Below are 16572 nucleotides of genomic sequence, written 5' to 3'. Positions count from 1 at the left end.
AGGAGAGTGCAAGTGTTTTCAATCACAACACTTAGAGATCTCTAAGCACCGCTTCTAGGCACCCAAAATCATTGTAGCCAGGCATTTTTAGAGGAGGTGGACTCACAGGAGATGACCGTATTACATCTCTGGAGCTGATCATAGTCTACCATTGTTTCCAATCTTGTCTCTGGTAGCAAAGACAATCTGTATAATAGGCGCTCACAGGGTGTGAGGATTTTGGTGACAGGATGCCTTATTTAGCAGTGTGTCTTTGACACTTGTAAATAAGGGATTTCAATTTAACAAGCTTACTCAGCCTACTTGTCTAGAATCAAACGGTAATTCTTTCTTTGTCAACTTTAATATTAGAGTTGGGTCTTGTACATGATGATGAAACAGACCCATCTTTGTAAGAAGGGACTTGCGATATCAAACTGTGACTGCATTTGTATCAGACAATCTAAGTAAAGGTGCATTTTGAAAGTATTTATGATGTTTTGATGAAACTGGTGTTATTTGCTATTATCAATATATCTGATAAACAGACTTGATCCAGAAAGCTATTTGCAATCTCTTTACATCTGTAAAGTGTTTTGAGCATTCGGGAGTCTGGTATCTTTCATTAATCTATTTTGAAAGGTTGCATTTCATTTCAGAATCAATACTTTATTTGTTTCATCTTCTAGAAAATGGAGCTCTCCTGCAATCAGGACCTAAGAAGAGGGAAGAATTTGCCAACCTTGGCTCTAAAACTAGGCTCTAGATGACTATGATAGAAAGATGACAGCAAAAAGAAGAGAAAGATGACTGTGATAGAAAGTGCTGCACATGAGATAAGGTGAAAGATTATAGAGAATATGGTGGATTTAAAGATTTTCAGACCTAGAAAGAATGTTTTGCCCAAGAATCATATCATAATCATATCATAAATGGTTGAACTTAAAAATCTATTCTTCTAATATTATAAATTTTATCTTTTACTTTCAGGTTTTTACCATAAGTAACAAGCACTATTCTGCTTCAAATGATAGTGTGGTAATGAGCAATAAGCTGGTAAAATGAAGCCTGTTTGTATTAAAAAAAAATCCTGAAAAGTGGTTGGGCTGTAGGGGACAGCTAGCCATCCTCAGGATGGTGGGGGACATCTAGATGTTCCCTGGCTGTCTTGGGGACATGGCTAGCATTTCCGATTTTTTGCTGCCCATACTGGGGATATTTCTGTTTTTTTGCAAATTTTGGGGAAGGCATAGGGATGTTTCCAACCCATCCCTGCATCTCCAAGTCATTTCCTGCTGGGGACACCCCTAATCTGGCTGGGGATGCATCCCCAAGTTACATAGTAAATGATGACCTCAAGGTACATGCATTTATCATCTTGAGAATTAGTTGGATTTGTCAAATGATTTGAAGTCTCTGCCTAATGTAGCACTTGGAAGGTTTGCATGAAATTCCACATGAATCTTAAGTTTTTGGTTGAACTTTCCAAAAAGTCAATTAAATGGGGTACCTCAGATACATGCATTTTTCAGCTATATTGATGTTTAAATTTGTTTGAGTGATTTTAAAATTTGAAGCGTTAACCATTCTATGACCTGATTATTATGTTAAGGAAAATTATGCTGCACTACTACCAGAGAAGAATACAGAGTCATTGACCTTTGAGGAAAGGCTTTCATCAATGAATTATTTTCCAGAACTACCTGTGGGAGGAAAATGCACAAGACACAGAGCGTTCAAGATTGATCTCAGGTTTTACTTGTATTTACTTTAAGTCTGTTAATTATGCTGTCAAATTTATCTATTATATCTATTTTTTGTAGGCAAATTGAGGGTTTTTTGAGGGTCCTTACCCATGAAATAACACAAATATTTTAGTTACGAAGACCCGGAGTCACTGGAAACCAAAGAAGCCATAAAAAATGGCTATCTACGTTCCAAGCAATATTCCTGAAACTGTAGATCACAACTACCCAGAAACTGTCCCCACAAAGGACAAAAATACAACTCCTTGCAAAATGAAAAACCATACATTTGAAAGATTCTGTACGCAGATGGAAAAAGCAAACATGATAAAGTCACTACAGTAAGAGAAGGCTAGTTATGCTGCTGCATCTGGAACACCACTGCTGCTAGCCACCTCGCCACCATTGTGCTTGGCCTTAGTGTTACAAGTCACTTGGACCCCCAAATCTTGAAAACCCCTCTTCATGGCACATGTAACACCACCTTTGGAGAGAGCTGGCATGTCGAAGAGGATTGACACCTCCAAGTGGCTGCCTCTCAAAATTACATGTAAGCAATCAATGTTCAACACTAAATCCTTAGAATAGAGGCTATCTATTTTTTGATGGTAAATGATCTAAATATCTTTACATAAAAGCAGCCACCTCTTCAGTTAGACCATGAACATGGCCTTCATTTGCGCCCATGAATCATTCTTCTCATCTTTTGCGACATGCTCCCTACCTGGCAGAATACTGCTTATAATCCATTCCTTAACTTTTGTATCAGGAACCTTGGGCTCTTGCTTGGCTAAAAACTTCCAAAATAGAAGCTCCGGTCCTAAGCCTGCTGGATTTTTCCAGTTTGCCTGAAGCTAGACTCAAACTAACACATTTAATGGTATCAAGTATCAACATCTGGAATAACAAAGGTCTTAAGCAGGTGGTGATCCAAAACAGTCCGTTTGTATGGCGAGTCTCAAGAGGAGAAAACACGTTCCATTCTGAAAAAATTACCTACACACTAGATGGAAATCCAACTTCATTTGCAACTCTTTGCAAGAAAGAAAGAGGCATGACAATCCTCCTTATCCAGCCAATCACATGCTCCAAACCAATTATGTACCATCCACATCAATTGCCCACTTAAGACCCCTAAACAACACTTCCACCTTTGCTTCATTGTTAGACCTGGAACCCATAAGGAAAGACCTGCCTGTAACGAACTGCCTTGAGAAAGCACATCACAACCCTTGCATCAACCAATCCAGAATTACCACTAGCTGTACCATCAAATTTCATTTGCACTTTATCTTTTGGAGGAGCTTACAAGAAGCATCTAAATGCTTAACTTGGCTATCAATTAACCCACTAATGGGGGAACTTACTATATATCTCATTAATGTGTATATTAGTTTTATTAGTGAATCAATCCAACGTTTTGCTATTTGAATTAGTTTATTGTAAATTGTGTAGCCAACATCTTATTGGAGTCAATTATACCATTGAGAACTAAAGGTGGAGTTTAGAATTTGCTCAACTCAAAGCTTATATGATTCAATTTTAAGATAAATGTGGAATATTGTTTGTGTTGATATTAAACAAAATTGAGTCCAAAGAGCTATATACCAATTCAATAAACTATGATATTTTCTTGAAGTTGCTGTTATCAAGTTTAATAAAATCATCTGGTCTTATTTTCCAACGGGATGTGTCTGCACCACTTATTTTCCCTTTCAAGTATTATCTTTATTGTTAATTGGGTACTTCTAGGTGCTTCCCTTTTTTGGTGTCTTGTGCTTCTATGCTTAGGCTTGCCATCATCATTAATAAATCAAACTTAAACAAAATAAAGTAAATATAGATATTTTGGATTAAAATGGAGATGTTTTTTCAAAATACGTACATGTTTTAGGAAAAAGCAAAAAAAATGTTCAAGCTTATTTGATTGAATACTTGAAAAGAAAGGATTCTTTAACCGAATGTTATGAGAAACAAGTTTTTTGTATTTTCACATTTGCTTTGGTGCATTTGTGTAGTGTCCCTTTTTTGCCCCTAGTCAGTTGACTTCCAATTCTGCTCTCAAAATCAGACACGAGAGGACTGAATGAACTTCAGTCATGAGGTATTTATTCATTGGACTGACTGAAACTATTGAATAATGAATTATGGTATTGTTTCTTTCAGTTGAAGTCTCAAATGATGCTTGGCAAGATAACAACTGTGTTTGAAATGTATTTAAATCAGATCAGATTAGGGGGAGCCTGTATGTCTCACCAAAATCAGGGGTACTTGAGGGTTTCAATCCTCAAGCCAAGATGTAGTATCAATAAACAAAACTGTTCATCACATAATGGTTTCAAAATGAGCCCTTAGGGGTGTTTTATAACAACATCTAAAAAGATGAATCAATCTCCACCCTTGATAGTCCACCTCTTAGTTCAAGGCTCCAAAATAAAAACCTAAAATGTGCAGTAATAAGAACTCCTAAAGCTGGGCACCCACCTTGGCTTTTGTCACATGTTTTAATTAAGTCACTAAGTGCATAAAAAAGGGGACAACTTAAGTCCCTTAGCCAGACATCACTTAAAATTGCCTAAAAAGACATGCCCAACTTAAAATAACTTAAGTTCACTTAAGTTGCATCAAAAGACGTCCACTCAACTTAAAATTAGAAATTAGAACAAGCCTAGGACTCCATATTTTACCCAATGATGCTCTACGTCCTCTTCCTCTTTGGTAATCCAAGGAAAGGACAGCCAAACTGTTGTTAAGCATCTTGATTTAAGATGGGGACATTACAGTCCTCCCCACCCAAAGAAGGCTTGTCCTCAAGCATTTGAAGACTAGTATGCTTAAGAATCTCCTCTCCTTGCCATGTTGCATCCTCTAAGGGCAAGTTTTTCCATTTGATAAGATATTCATAAATTACCTTATTCCTCAATCTTTTCTCCCTTGTAAAATTGTTTCTGGAATAATTATCAATTTACCCTCTTCATCCATGGGAGGTAATTCCATAGGTGTGACATGCTGTCCAAGTGCCTTCATGAGTCATGACACATGGAATACATTGTAAATCTTGCTGGTAGTTGGCAGCTCCAGCTCATACGCCACCTCACCAATTCTCTTAGTCGCCTTGAAAGGCGCATAAAATCTGGGTTGAAGATTTCCCGGCCCACTTATCTTCAATGAGGTGTTGGGGGGGTTTGTTGAGACATGGACCAGCTAGGACTTGAACCTAGGACCTTCCATACGTTGCTGGAGTGCTCTACCACTGAGCTACTGGCCCCTCTTGGACCAGTCCATCGTTGGTCCGGGTGTGGCTTATTTCCAACACCAATACCCCCCCTTAAGCCACACCTCTCATATGCTTGGGGTTCCTAGCCTGGACCTGGCTCTGATACCATGTTGAGACATGGACCAGCTAGGACTCAAACCTAGGACCTTCCATACGCTGCTAGAGTGCTCTGCCACTGTGCTATTGACCCCTCTTGGACCAGTCCATCGTCAGTCCGGGTGTGGCTTATTTCCAACACCAACAGGGTTGAATTAATATAACAACAATCTTTTACCAATTTAAACTTTTTCAAATTCAATCACAAGTATATAACTTATCTCATAAACATATTCATTGCATCCAAACATTCATATGTGATTTAACTAAAATGAACACAAGTAGAACACAAGATATATACGTGGAAACCCTTACGGGAGAAAACCCTGACAAAATAATGTTTTTATATTTTTTCTTTTACAATGTTTGTAGGCACCAACCTTCTAGAGGCATCAACCCCTTCGTTTGTGAGCACCAATGCACTGGAAGCACCAACTCCCAAATCTGATTTTGTGAGCACCAATCCACTGGAAGCACCAACTCCCAAATCTGAATTTTGTGAGCACCAACCCACTAGAAGCACCGACTCCCACTTCAGAATTTGTGAGCACCAACCCACTTCACATAAATCTGATTTTCTACCTTTACAATGTTGCTATACCAACGGATGATGGACAATTTGGTCTTCTCAAAATTGCATAGATTCCTTCCTCACATGTATATACTCTTCATAAATCTGCAACTATTCCTTTCACAGTAGTATCTCCTCTTAGTCACAAATCTGCATATCTTTCCATCCATCAATCTGCACTTACTTCTCTTTATAATTCTCCCATAGATTCTTGTAGATCAGCATAAAATCTGCTTGCAAATCTTTTAAAGATCTGCTTAAATTTACTTCATATGTCTGAACAAATCTGCCTCATATAAATTCAATCAATTCTGATTTATACAAATGTTTGGTGTACATACTTGATGTTTCTTCACACACATTACTCTCATGATAGATCTCTTTTATATATTCGTTACTACTCACTTGCTCCGTCTGAAGGAATAATTTTTAATTATATGCACAACATCTTATACCACAATTTTTTTCAACTTCTATATATATATAACTTCTCATCTTCTTCGAGTCATTTCGTTTCATCAAGTAGACATAACTCTTCACACAAGTCATATCTCTTCATATTAATAATCGTATTTCTTATTACTAATAGAACACACCATTCATAAAGTCGACCACAACACTTTATTAGTCAGCGTATCCTTATTAAATATGAATTGACTTGTATAAACTAATTGCAACATTTAATATTAATCATCGAATTTTGTACACTACAAACTACATGTCTTTTTTGTTACTTGCTGCTTCATTAATTAATTTGGTCATCTCTAAAGTTTTATATTACCATTATCAGATCGGCTACCTTTAACTCTATTGCTTCCTTCAAAATCGATAGTTGGATATGTCTTAGCAACTGATTTTATTATTTCTTGTCTTCAGCAATGTACTGCTACTGAGTGGTGTGATTGATATTATGATTTTTTTCAAACAAAAAACTTTTACCAACAAATGGTAATTACTTGACTGGTAGGCTGCAAACTTCCACGATCTTCTTTCTGACATGTATGCTGTTAAGTCTTTTTGTGTCAAATATGAATCCGTTGTTGTGTTTTTAATAATCATTACCTTTGTGTTTTATAATATGAATGATAGCTGAATAACCATCGCTGCATATTTTCTGGTTCAATCGTTGTTCTCTTTAATATTGACAACTCATATTCTCTATCACTTGTTAATTCTCATTCCCATCCGATGTGGCAACCTTCATGATCTCTGGAATTGCTTTCAAATCTACAATATATCATTTTGAACTTCACTGAGATTGTTCGCTGTAATAATCTTTGTCCAGGAAACATGGTCGCTGTATATTATCATTAGTCGCTGCTTTTAATTATCTTATTTCAACGACTCTGTTCTTCCGACATGCATATGAATTGTTGTTCTTGTCTTTGTTTGGAATCGCTGCACAATAATTACCAATGAAATCACGTAGATTACTGTCAGAGTATAATCGCTGTCTTCAAAATTGGAATCGCCATCAACAGAGGCTTATGCTGCGATAACAATGAGTGATACTTCTAATTAAATTGACCTCCAAGTTTTTCTTCCACTAGATTAATGAATCACCATCCATTTCAAACACACTGAATTACCAAAAGATTTGCACTAGTCTGTGACCGAACATGAAGTCTTCAAATCCCACACATAGGCAAAGCATGTCAAAAATGATCTTTTGGAACTCCATTGTCTTGGCAGATTATAACCTCGATTACCACTATGCCCATAATTTTCCAAGGTATCCAATTCCTACCTTTGGTTAAGAAAAAAAAAATTCAGAAAAATTGGCTAAGTGTTGATACCTTAGAGAATAAAATTTCAAAATTTGGTTAAGTGTCAAGGAAAATTCCCTAAACAAGAAACTTCAAAAATCTGCTTAAGGAAGAGCAAGGCAAGTATGGAAAGAGACTATCAAAGTCCGCCCTCTAGGAGAAAGACTAAAGCAAACACAAATTGGTTGATGCACTTCAAAGTCTGCCATGTCTAAGGTAAGTCCAAGTCCGCCCTTGGTCTAGCACTCCGCCCAAGGGGATGAAGGATAAAAAGCAAAACAAAGAAAAGTTTGGATGGCAAAGCCTTTGCCAAGTCCGCCAAGGCAATGTGTCCAAGCTTCTTCCAAGTCCGCCAAGGTTAGAATGTCAAAGACAGTGCAAAGTCCGACAAGAGGAACTCATCCAATGATGCACGAAGTTCGATCTGCCTAAGAAAAGAATGTCCAAGGCTGCTCCAAGTTCGCCCATGGCAAAGACTAAGCCAAGTCCACGTAGACATGGTGGAATAAAGCAAGATCAAGTTGGCTAAGGCATGAACTTCGCTAGGCATGAAGAGAAGAAAAAAAAAACACTTGGCAAAGAAACTTCAAAAGTCTATCAGGTAGAAGAGCAAACACAAGATGGCATAAAGCAAGTTTAGTGGAATCAAACTAGGCAAGGTCTCACAAACAGGTATTGACACAAGCTTAGTGCAATCGTCTAAGGTATACTCAAGGATTTTTAGACTATCACCATCAAACGTTGACACCATCCAAGTTGATGCTTGTCAAGGGATGCATAATAGTTGAAGTTAAGCTTACTCAAATTTCCAGTTGACCACACAAGGCAGACTTACCAGCGGCAAGAGGCTAGTGATATGGATTAAGGATTCCACACAAATATATTCAACAAATCTTTCACTCAATCTAATAAACATGAAAACAAAATCTAATCTAAAATTCTAATCTAACTTGGAGGAATTGAGAACCATGAATGCAAAGACAACATTTGAAGAGCAAAATCACCAACAATTGAACAATGATTTAGATTCAAATAGATGTAGCATATACCAACAATTCTACAAAAACTCTCTTACAAATGAGAGACAAGGAGGTATATATAGAGGCTCTTACAAAATGGATGGCCAAGATTGATTCAAGATCAACGACCAAGATCATGTAAGAACCCAACTTGGCTCTCCTCTGCTGACTGTTTCTTTTGAATGCAGTAGATTTGAATTTGTTTTGGTTTTTGAATGTTTATGGATTTTTTTTTGTTTTTTTGGTAATAATGAGCAATGATACAATACTGAAATAAACTCCTATGCTTAAATAATACTGAAACAATAATATTACTACTGGAATTAATTTACGAGACTATCAAGGGAATGTTTGTTCTGTTTTATGACCAATATGCCTGAAAAACAAATTCAGTACAATGTAAGATAAAAACCTGATTTTTGCTGTCCCAGTAGATGAAAAAATCTGCAAACTGCAAATTTTAATTTTAAATTTTTTTACTGTTCACGCGGTACTGTAGCAGTCCGTACGGCGGCACTGTTCATGCGGCACTGTAGCAATCCGTACTGTACTTGTTAATCACCAAATTTTTTTCAATAAATCTGCAATAATTTCTCATGAATTTATTCTTCAATTCTGCGCAATTAGATGCAAATAAGACCTCTGAATGAAGTCTTCCTGAAACCAAATATCACTGAATATTTCATCAGCTCAGATGGTGAACATTGAAGCAACTACGTCCTCCAATGGTGGCTGAAAACCCTAGTCTCCAGAGCAAAACCCTTTCAATTTCACAAATGCCAAAATAAAAATAGCAATCCTCCCCTTCTTTCCAAACTCAACGCTATATATCCTTTTTGCAAATCGTACCCTAATCCTCTTAATTACAATTTTGCTTGTAGTTTCATTTAATTTCACTTTGGGTGTCAAAACGATTTTAATCATTAAATGGGCATTTAATTTTAATATTTCAATAGTCTGGCTCAGATAATTTAATTAAAAACATGGCCCCGTCTAATGATGAGTTGACCCTCAAGTTAAGTGATTATAATATAAAGTCACTTTATAACTTTATTATTAAATCACTTAATAATAAATGCTAAGTTATTCAAACTTGTCTAACTCCATGAATATTTTGAATTTAGCTATGCCGTCTGAAACTGGAGCTCACCAGTTGACCACCCATCTGATCGTGATGTCTGCTAAAAATAGCAGGGGTCCATCTCCAACTGCTAAAAATAGCTTGGCCAAGCCAAACTCAAAGCAAAACTCATCATAAACAAACTCTGGCAACCCAGAAGTGTACTCTGCTCTGTCCCCGGAAGATCTCCACGCCAAGGTGACCCTCTATCCAATCCTACTAGCCTACGAGGGTCTTTGATAGGCTAATCACAAGCTAGAGTGATGTCTCTAGCTAGAAGGGGACATCACAAATCATGCCAACAAAACCCTAGCATTGCCCTAATTAGGGTTTACATAAAAAATGGTGCCACCAACATATGGCCCAATAAAAAGATACCTAGTCATCAAATAGGGGATCTTCTAGTAAATTCCTCCCTACATCTCTCTCTCTCTCTCCTAGCAAACTCCAAGAATCTAGTCAATACAGAATCTAAGTCCATGGAAATGCTAGGCAAGGTATCTTGCTGCAAATCAATCACGTCCAATGAATCCGAGCAAGCGTCCAAAGTGTTCTCCCAATCTGGCATGAGCTTCTGTGAACTATGAACATGAATCATCAAAGAGACCAAATCATCTATTTGACTCTTCTTCAAAGAGTCCAACTGATAGAAATACATAAGTTTCATCTTGTTTATTAATTTGGCTAAGTGTAAACCACTAGCATCACTAACATCAACACCCAATAACTCCTCAATTGAGGCAAGGATCTTCATTTGAATGTCTTGAATCAATCCTTCCATCTTTGTACAACTCAACTGGGAACTCTCATAAGTGGATTTCTTCACGGCCAATGAACAATACCAACTATGGAAATCGTATCTGTCTCCACTGTACACAATGCTTTCGCTGATCAACGTGGACTTAGGAATCTTCTTCAAAGCTCTGAGGCGTGGAATAGTCTTCTCCTTAGGCTGGAATTCTTCCCAAACTCCCTCCAAATACTGGATTCTAAACATAAGCCCTATTGTCCTTTCATATGCTTGGACAAATTGAGTAAGGAAATCATATGCCTATTTTCTTGCACTCTCAATCCACTTTTCCACCTCCAAGAGTGTATCTCTCACTGCCTCATAGTGTGAATGTAGTCCATGATCAAACGCAATAGGGGAAATAAGGGTGGGATTCTCACGCCTTATCCCTACAATATACTCTCTAAGTTTGATATTCTCTTCTCTGTACTTCTCCTTCTCTTCAATTTATCTATCTAACCTTGCACTAATCGCCTTAAGGTTATCACCAACCTCCTGAAAGTCTTGCTCTCTTGATGTACGGCCAAGGGCACCTGAAGTAATATGGAAATCCATAGGAGTAGCAATGCTCGCTGTCACACCTCCAATAGGAACAATCACTTGCGCAATCCACATTCCTGCTCATCTCTAGCTATGTGTGACAAATTTCAGCTCGCTTGGGTTCTTTCTCCTTATTGCTCTTAGCTAGGTAGTCATCAAAGTTATCAATAGGCTGTACCTCTATCATTTTCTTACTTTTCTCCATGCTTTTCATCAGCCAATCAGGAATAGTGGCCACCTCCATACCATCATCGAGACACATATCTCGATCAAGTCCTCTCAATGCCGAGATAACATCATCATCATCATGATCATCATCATCATCATCATCAGGATTACTCTTGGTCAAATCATATATCTCATTTCCCAAACTAACCTCCAAAAGGACAGTAGGGGATCTCGGCTAATCATCATTCTCATTTGGTGGAGCAGATGTTGCTGTGGCATGTAACTCTTGAATATTTTCTGGTAATATCACTGTGTTGGAACATTGCTGGGTCTCCTTGTTTTGTTTTGTTATTTCAATTTCCCTAATTGATGAGACACTGAGAGGTGGTGAAGGGATGATAGGTGAAGGAATGATAGTCTTTTGTTTCTTCTTCTTCACTTCCTCAATCTTCTTCCCTCTGGCCTTGACTCCTGGCGTGTTTTTCCTTCTCTTGGGAGCTTAACTCTCTTCATCTGCATAAATCCCGACATCACTGATAGTCCTCTGATCATCTTCAGAAGTAGACTCTTTCGACTTGATCTTTTCATAAGTGAAGGAAACACCCATACCAACTAACTTATTCATCGGAATATCTACCCATTTACGGGAGAAACTCAAGACCTCTCATCAATACATTCAAATCAATCCTCTTCTGATTCTGACCAATTAGGCAATAAGATTGCCTTCTTCATTTCATTCTCATATTGTGGATGTGTATGATCCCTGTCATCTAACACCTGATCAGGATTGAGGAAAAGTCCACACTTCCTCATGAAATCCATTGACATTCTGGACCACATACGTCTCTTCATTGCCTGCTCGTCCATCAAGTTGGCCCAATAATCTTCTATGTCTACCTTGTGGATGAACTTCTCTCCCTTGATCCTCCCATCTTTCTTATCTGGATCAAATCTTGCTCTTTTCTTGAAGGTTTGCAAATCGATAGAATGCAAGCTCCTCACTCGCAGTGCTGGCAGCTAAGGGAGACTGGAAAACCTCAACGTCTTCACAACTGAAATAGGGAATGCCATGCCTGTCGTATGCTTATCTCTCTGAATGGAATCAAACTCTAGAAGCTGTCTCACCACTTCCAACAAGATCATTCTGCTAGATGGATACCTAGGAATCCTGTAGGCTTCAGATTGAAACCCATGAATCCTAAGGTATGTGAAAGTGGGAAACTGAATATACCACGATCCATATTTTTCTATTAGCTCTGTTGCCTCCTTGGACAATCTTCTGTGGATTCCGCCTTGCAGCATCTGCATGATGTACATTGTGAATACATCATTCACTCTCTTATAGTCTTCAATTCTATACATGTTCAGCTGGGGATAGCGCTCATGACTCTTGAATTATCCTTGCTCATTCCCGACTTCACCTCTGCATATCAATCCTTTGTTTGAAACAAACCGTGCAAGTAGGTATACCAAGTAGGAAGTCATGGTGAATGACTTGGACCGCTCTACATGCCTCAACTGAAAGTCAGATTGTCACTTATGATTCTAGACCAATTTATCAATGCCCCTCTAAGACAATCCTGGATGAAGTAGATCATCCATCCATCGAATATTGCACCCTGCAGCGTCCCGATCACTCTGTTAAGCAGGAATACTAAGTCACTATATTCCTCTTTGAAGTTTGTGCACACGAGTGTCTTGGGAGCCTAGGCTTGATCATCCACTCTTTGTTTATTATACTCTTACACGCATCCATCTTCTTCGTGTACCACTCTTCATATTCATCCTTAGTTGCATTCTTCGTATCTGCTCCTTGTGGAATTCCAAACACCTCAACAATCGCATCCTCAACAATGTAGCCAATGACAACACCCTTAGGAGTCTTGATCATTCGTGCGCGAGGATCATAACATCGTGCACACTCCAAGATAAGTTCACTACACTGTATGTACTGTGGAAATCCAGCAGCTTGAAAAATACCACTTTTCATAATGTTTACATACATTGGGGAAGGAATTTGATTTCCGACTCCAAACATCCGCTGTCGCATCAGATTCAGGCTCAGGAAATGCATGTTTGCATCCGTAATCTCCTTCCATCTAGATGACATCTTAGACTTTGGATAGAATCCAGTCTCCAGTATCTTCTGCTGTTCTATTCTTTCCTTAAATCCGGACTTCGACATAGCACTTGTACGAAGCTTGAAGTTAGAACTTAGGAAAAATATAATATTCTTAATAGAATTCCTCACTTCCTAATGATTTAGGCTAATTAGAATATGAAGTCAGGAAAATAGTCTGCACTCTAGGTAGATCTTAACAATTTAAATGCAAAAATGTGACAAGACTAGGGTATGAAAACCCTCATGAAATCAACACCTCCTTAAACTTGGAAATTTCGTGCAAATCACAGTGCAAAGAAGTATAGCGGATTAAAAGTGACGAGGGAAAGGTGTGAAAGGTTGTGTTTTCACAAAATTTATGTTTGAAGACACCTTCCGCAGTCAACAATGGAGGCAACAAAACCTGAAGCAACCTGCAACTAAATAAATTAACTTCTCAAAACATGTTGCAATCATTAAAAAATATGCACAAACTTGATAAAAAATCAGTCTTGATGATGAAAATAATCAATCTTGGGAGCATAGGTATGGCTGGTAAAAGATAAGTTTTTGAGGACAAGCACCCAATAACATAGTTGTAGACCTGAGACAGCCCTCCAATGGTCTGAAAATGATCCCAAAATGCCTCCAAAATTTCTCCAAATGTAAATCGTTGTAGTTGCAGCTGTCTGGGCAATAAAATATAAGTCTGAAAAATGAATGTACAGCCAACAATGGAGGTCACCTCTGCTGCAATACTGGCGTCAAAATTCAGATCTGCAGCAATGGCAGCAAGTAGGGAGCAATGGCGGCATCAAACATCCACAAAATCCACCAAAACACTTGCCAAAATAAAAATCGTATTTTCCAGCTATGGCGCCACTTCACACAAGTCTGAAAAATGTCATCAATGCACACTCCAATCTGCCAACAATTGTTCGAAAACAGCAGATAAACCAGGCGATATCAAGGAAAAATGTTCAAAGCTTGAAACCTCAACACAAATCGCCCTTCACCAAAATCGCAATTTTTAAAAAATGGCGAACTTCACCAAAAATCGTGGCATTGGGGGGGGGGGGGGGTCTTCAATGCCAGCAAATCAGTCTGATAACAGCAGGTAGAATGGCGGACTTCACCCAAGGAAAAATTGCCAAAACTCAAAATCACCAAAGTTTGGAGGAAAATCGCCACTTAGGAAAAAATCGCTATCTCCCAAAATCGAAAATCTGAAGTCAATGGAGTCAATAAGCTTCAATGGCAGCAATGGAGTGAATCACCAAGCTGGAAAAAATGGAGGAAAATATAGAAGTCTTCAATCGAACACACTTCACTTGAACACTTGCTCCAAAATCGCCAACTATGGAGAAAATCACCCTTGCATGGAATCCACCTGGCAAAACTTAATAATAGAATAATGCTGGACTTCTCCCTTTAAACTTACTTTCATCACCAATTTTCACCACACAAGCAATGTGGGATAAAACACTTGCTCTTATACTTGCTTGGGTGAAACTAACTTGCTTCTAGAAGGTTGAAAACATTAAATGCTTATTGCAAATCATTCATTAATTGTTTTCATCTTTTAAATAATCATTGCCTTTTATTAAAAACAATTAAAAATGAGGCTCATTTATTAAAATATTTCAATTTAAATAAAAACTGGGTGAAATGGGGAAAATCAATCCTAGTAAGGATTAAAAAATCCTCACAAAATCTCTTTAAAAATCGTCAAATATACCCTTAGGGGAAAATCGATCCCAGTTTGGATGAAAATCCAAACTTAAAATTATCAAATGTGCACAAAAATGGGCTAGGGGAATATCGATATTGAGTGTGGAATGAAAAATTCCACTTAAAATCAAGTCATTGCACAAAAATACCTCTGGTGGAAAAACGACCTCAGTCTGGATGAAAATCCGGACTCAAAATCATGAAAAGTACTCTCAGTGGAAAATCGATGAGTCTGGATAAATATTCGGACAAAAATCCTCAGAAACTTGTCACAAAGACCTGGTGGAAAATTGACCCAGGTGTGGAATGAATGCAAACGTCATCCGCAACCTTATCCATACCTCCCTAGTGGAAAAACGTGGGTAGTCAGGATAAATCCTTACACTTAGTCAAATTTTAATGCTTCCAGGGGAAACCGACCCTAGTATGGATTCACAGTGGTGGAAAAATGAGGCAAGTATGGATTTCAAGGGAAATCCATGTCCAGTTTGGATTCTGAGAGGGGAAAACCATGGGTAGTCAGGAATATGAGGGGAAAAGCACCTCTAGTATGGAATTTTGACCTTTAAACCCTTAAAATATGGATTTTACTTCAAAAAATGATGATTTTTCCACTCAAAATCATTCTGAAACTTCAAAACTCAACTGGACTTAGGCAAATTCGTCAGAAATTGGAGCGAAAACAAGGAAATCTATCGAGACAAAGTGTGAAATCAACTTGAATAATTCTCTAGGAGCGAGAAAACAACTCCAAAAGGTCTGAAAACACCTTAGCACTTAAAATCACCAACGAGGATATTTAAAAAAAAACGTTAACACTCCAAAAAGGGTCAACACTTAGACAAAACTAGGATCATTAAAATCTCAATTTATGTGCTTGATTCTATAACTTCAAAAACCATAAACGACACCTGGCATGATCAAAACTCCGAGACTCGGGCATGAGAAACACAAAATTGCTCACTAAGCAGCCAAAACCCTAACCTAACAACGTAGAAAGCAGGAAAAGAGGTGTTCCCCATTAGCAATGGGGTGATGTGTGAAAAGGTCACAACAGGACCCACTACATTTTTGGTCCACTTGGTCTTTTGGTTGTGGTTTTTGGGTCGTTTAATAGAAATTGGTTCAATCCCCCCAGGCCCCCATGCGTTTTGGCAAATTTTGATGAAGTCTGCAAGTGTTTTGAGTAAATTTGGCTAAGTTTGGAGCTTGTTTTGTCTATATTAGGGTTTTTACCCTTCATACTTAGATTTGAGGTCAGTGGCTTAGGGTTTTGAGAAATCTAAATGTAGCAATGAAGTAAGAACCCATCAAGGAAGCTACTAGTGAAATTTGATCAAATTCTAAGAACTTACTATTTTTTAGTAAGTCTATTTTAGCAAGTTAGTGTATTAGCCTAATTTTGCGTTTAAACAAACTTATTATTTTTAGCAGTGTTTATTTTTAGTAAGTGTCCTTATGCCCCGGTTTGCTCTAATTTGATGTTTGGAAGAACTTACTATTTTTAGTAAATCTATTTTTGGCAAGTCTATCTTTGGCGGTTGGTAGGACACTGATGACAAGGCATTCCTGAAAATCAAAGTTCTAAATCCGGAAAGTTGAAAAAGTAGGCAATTGATTAGAAATTTGGCTAAGTCTGGAATTGTTTCCTGAAATGGCAAAGGCATGA

General features: G+C 37.9%; 1 protein-coding gene across 3 annotated transcripts in view; it reads left to right on the top strand.

Moving 5' to 3' along the window:
• The window catches only part of LOC131045237 (uncharacterized), a 70769-nt gene that overhangs the window by 24476 nt on the left and 29721 nt on the right, over nt 1–16572 (top strand). For 2 of the 3 annotated variants that reach the window (XM_057978787.2, XM_057978786.2), the window contains exon 2: nt 1592–1731. The exons of the other annotated variant lie outside the window; for it this stretch is intronic. In XM_057978787.2, the coding sequence (XP_057834770.2) occupies nt 1592–1731 (140 nt within the window). The remainder of the gene's footprint in view (nt 1–1591; nt 1732–16572) is intronic. 3 annotated transcript variants of the gene reach the window in all.

The sequence above is a fragment of the Cryptomeria japonica genome, chromosome 10 (assembly GCF_030272615.1).
Source record: "Cryptomeria japonica chromosome 10, Sugi_1.0, whole genome shotgun sequence".
Classification (NCBI taxonomy): domain Eukaryota; kingdom Viridiplantae; phylum Streptophyta; class Pinopsida; order Cupressales; family Cupressaceae; genus Cryptomeria; species Cryptomeria japonica.
This window is presented reverse-complemented; position numbering and strand designations above follow the sequence as displayed.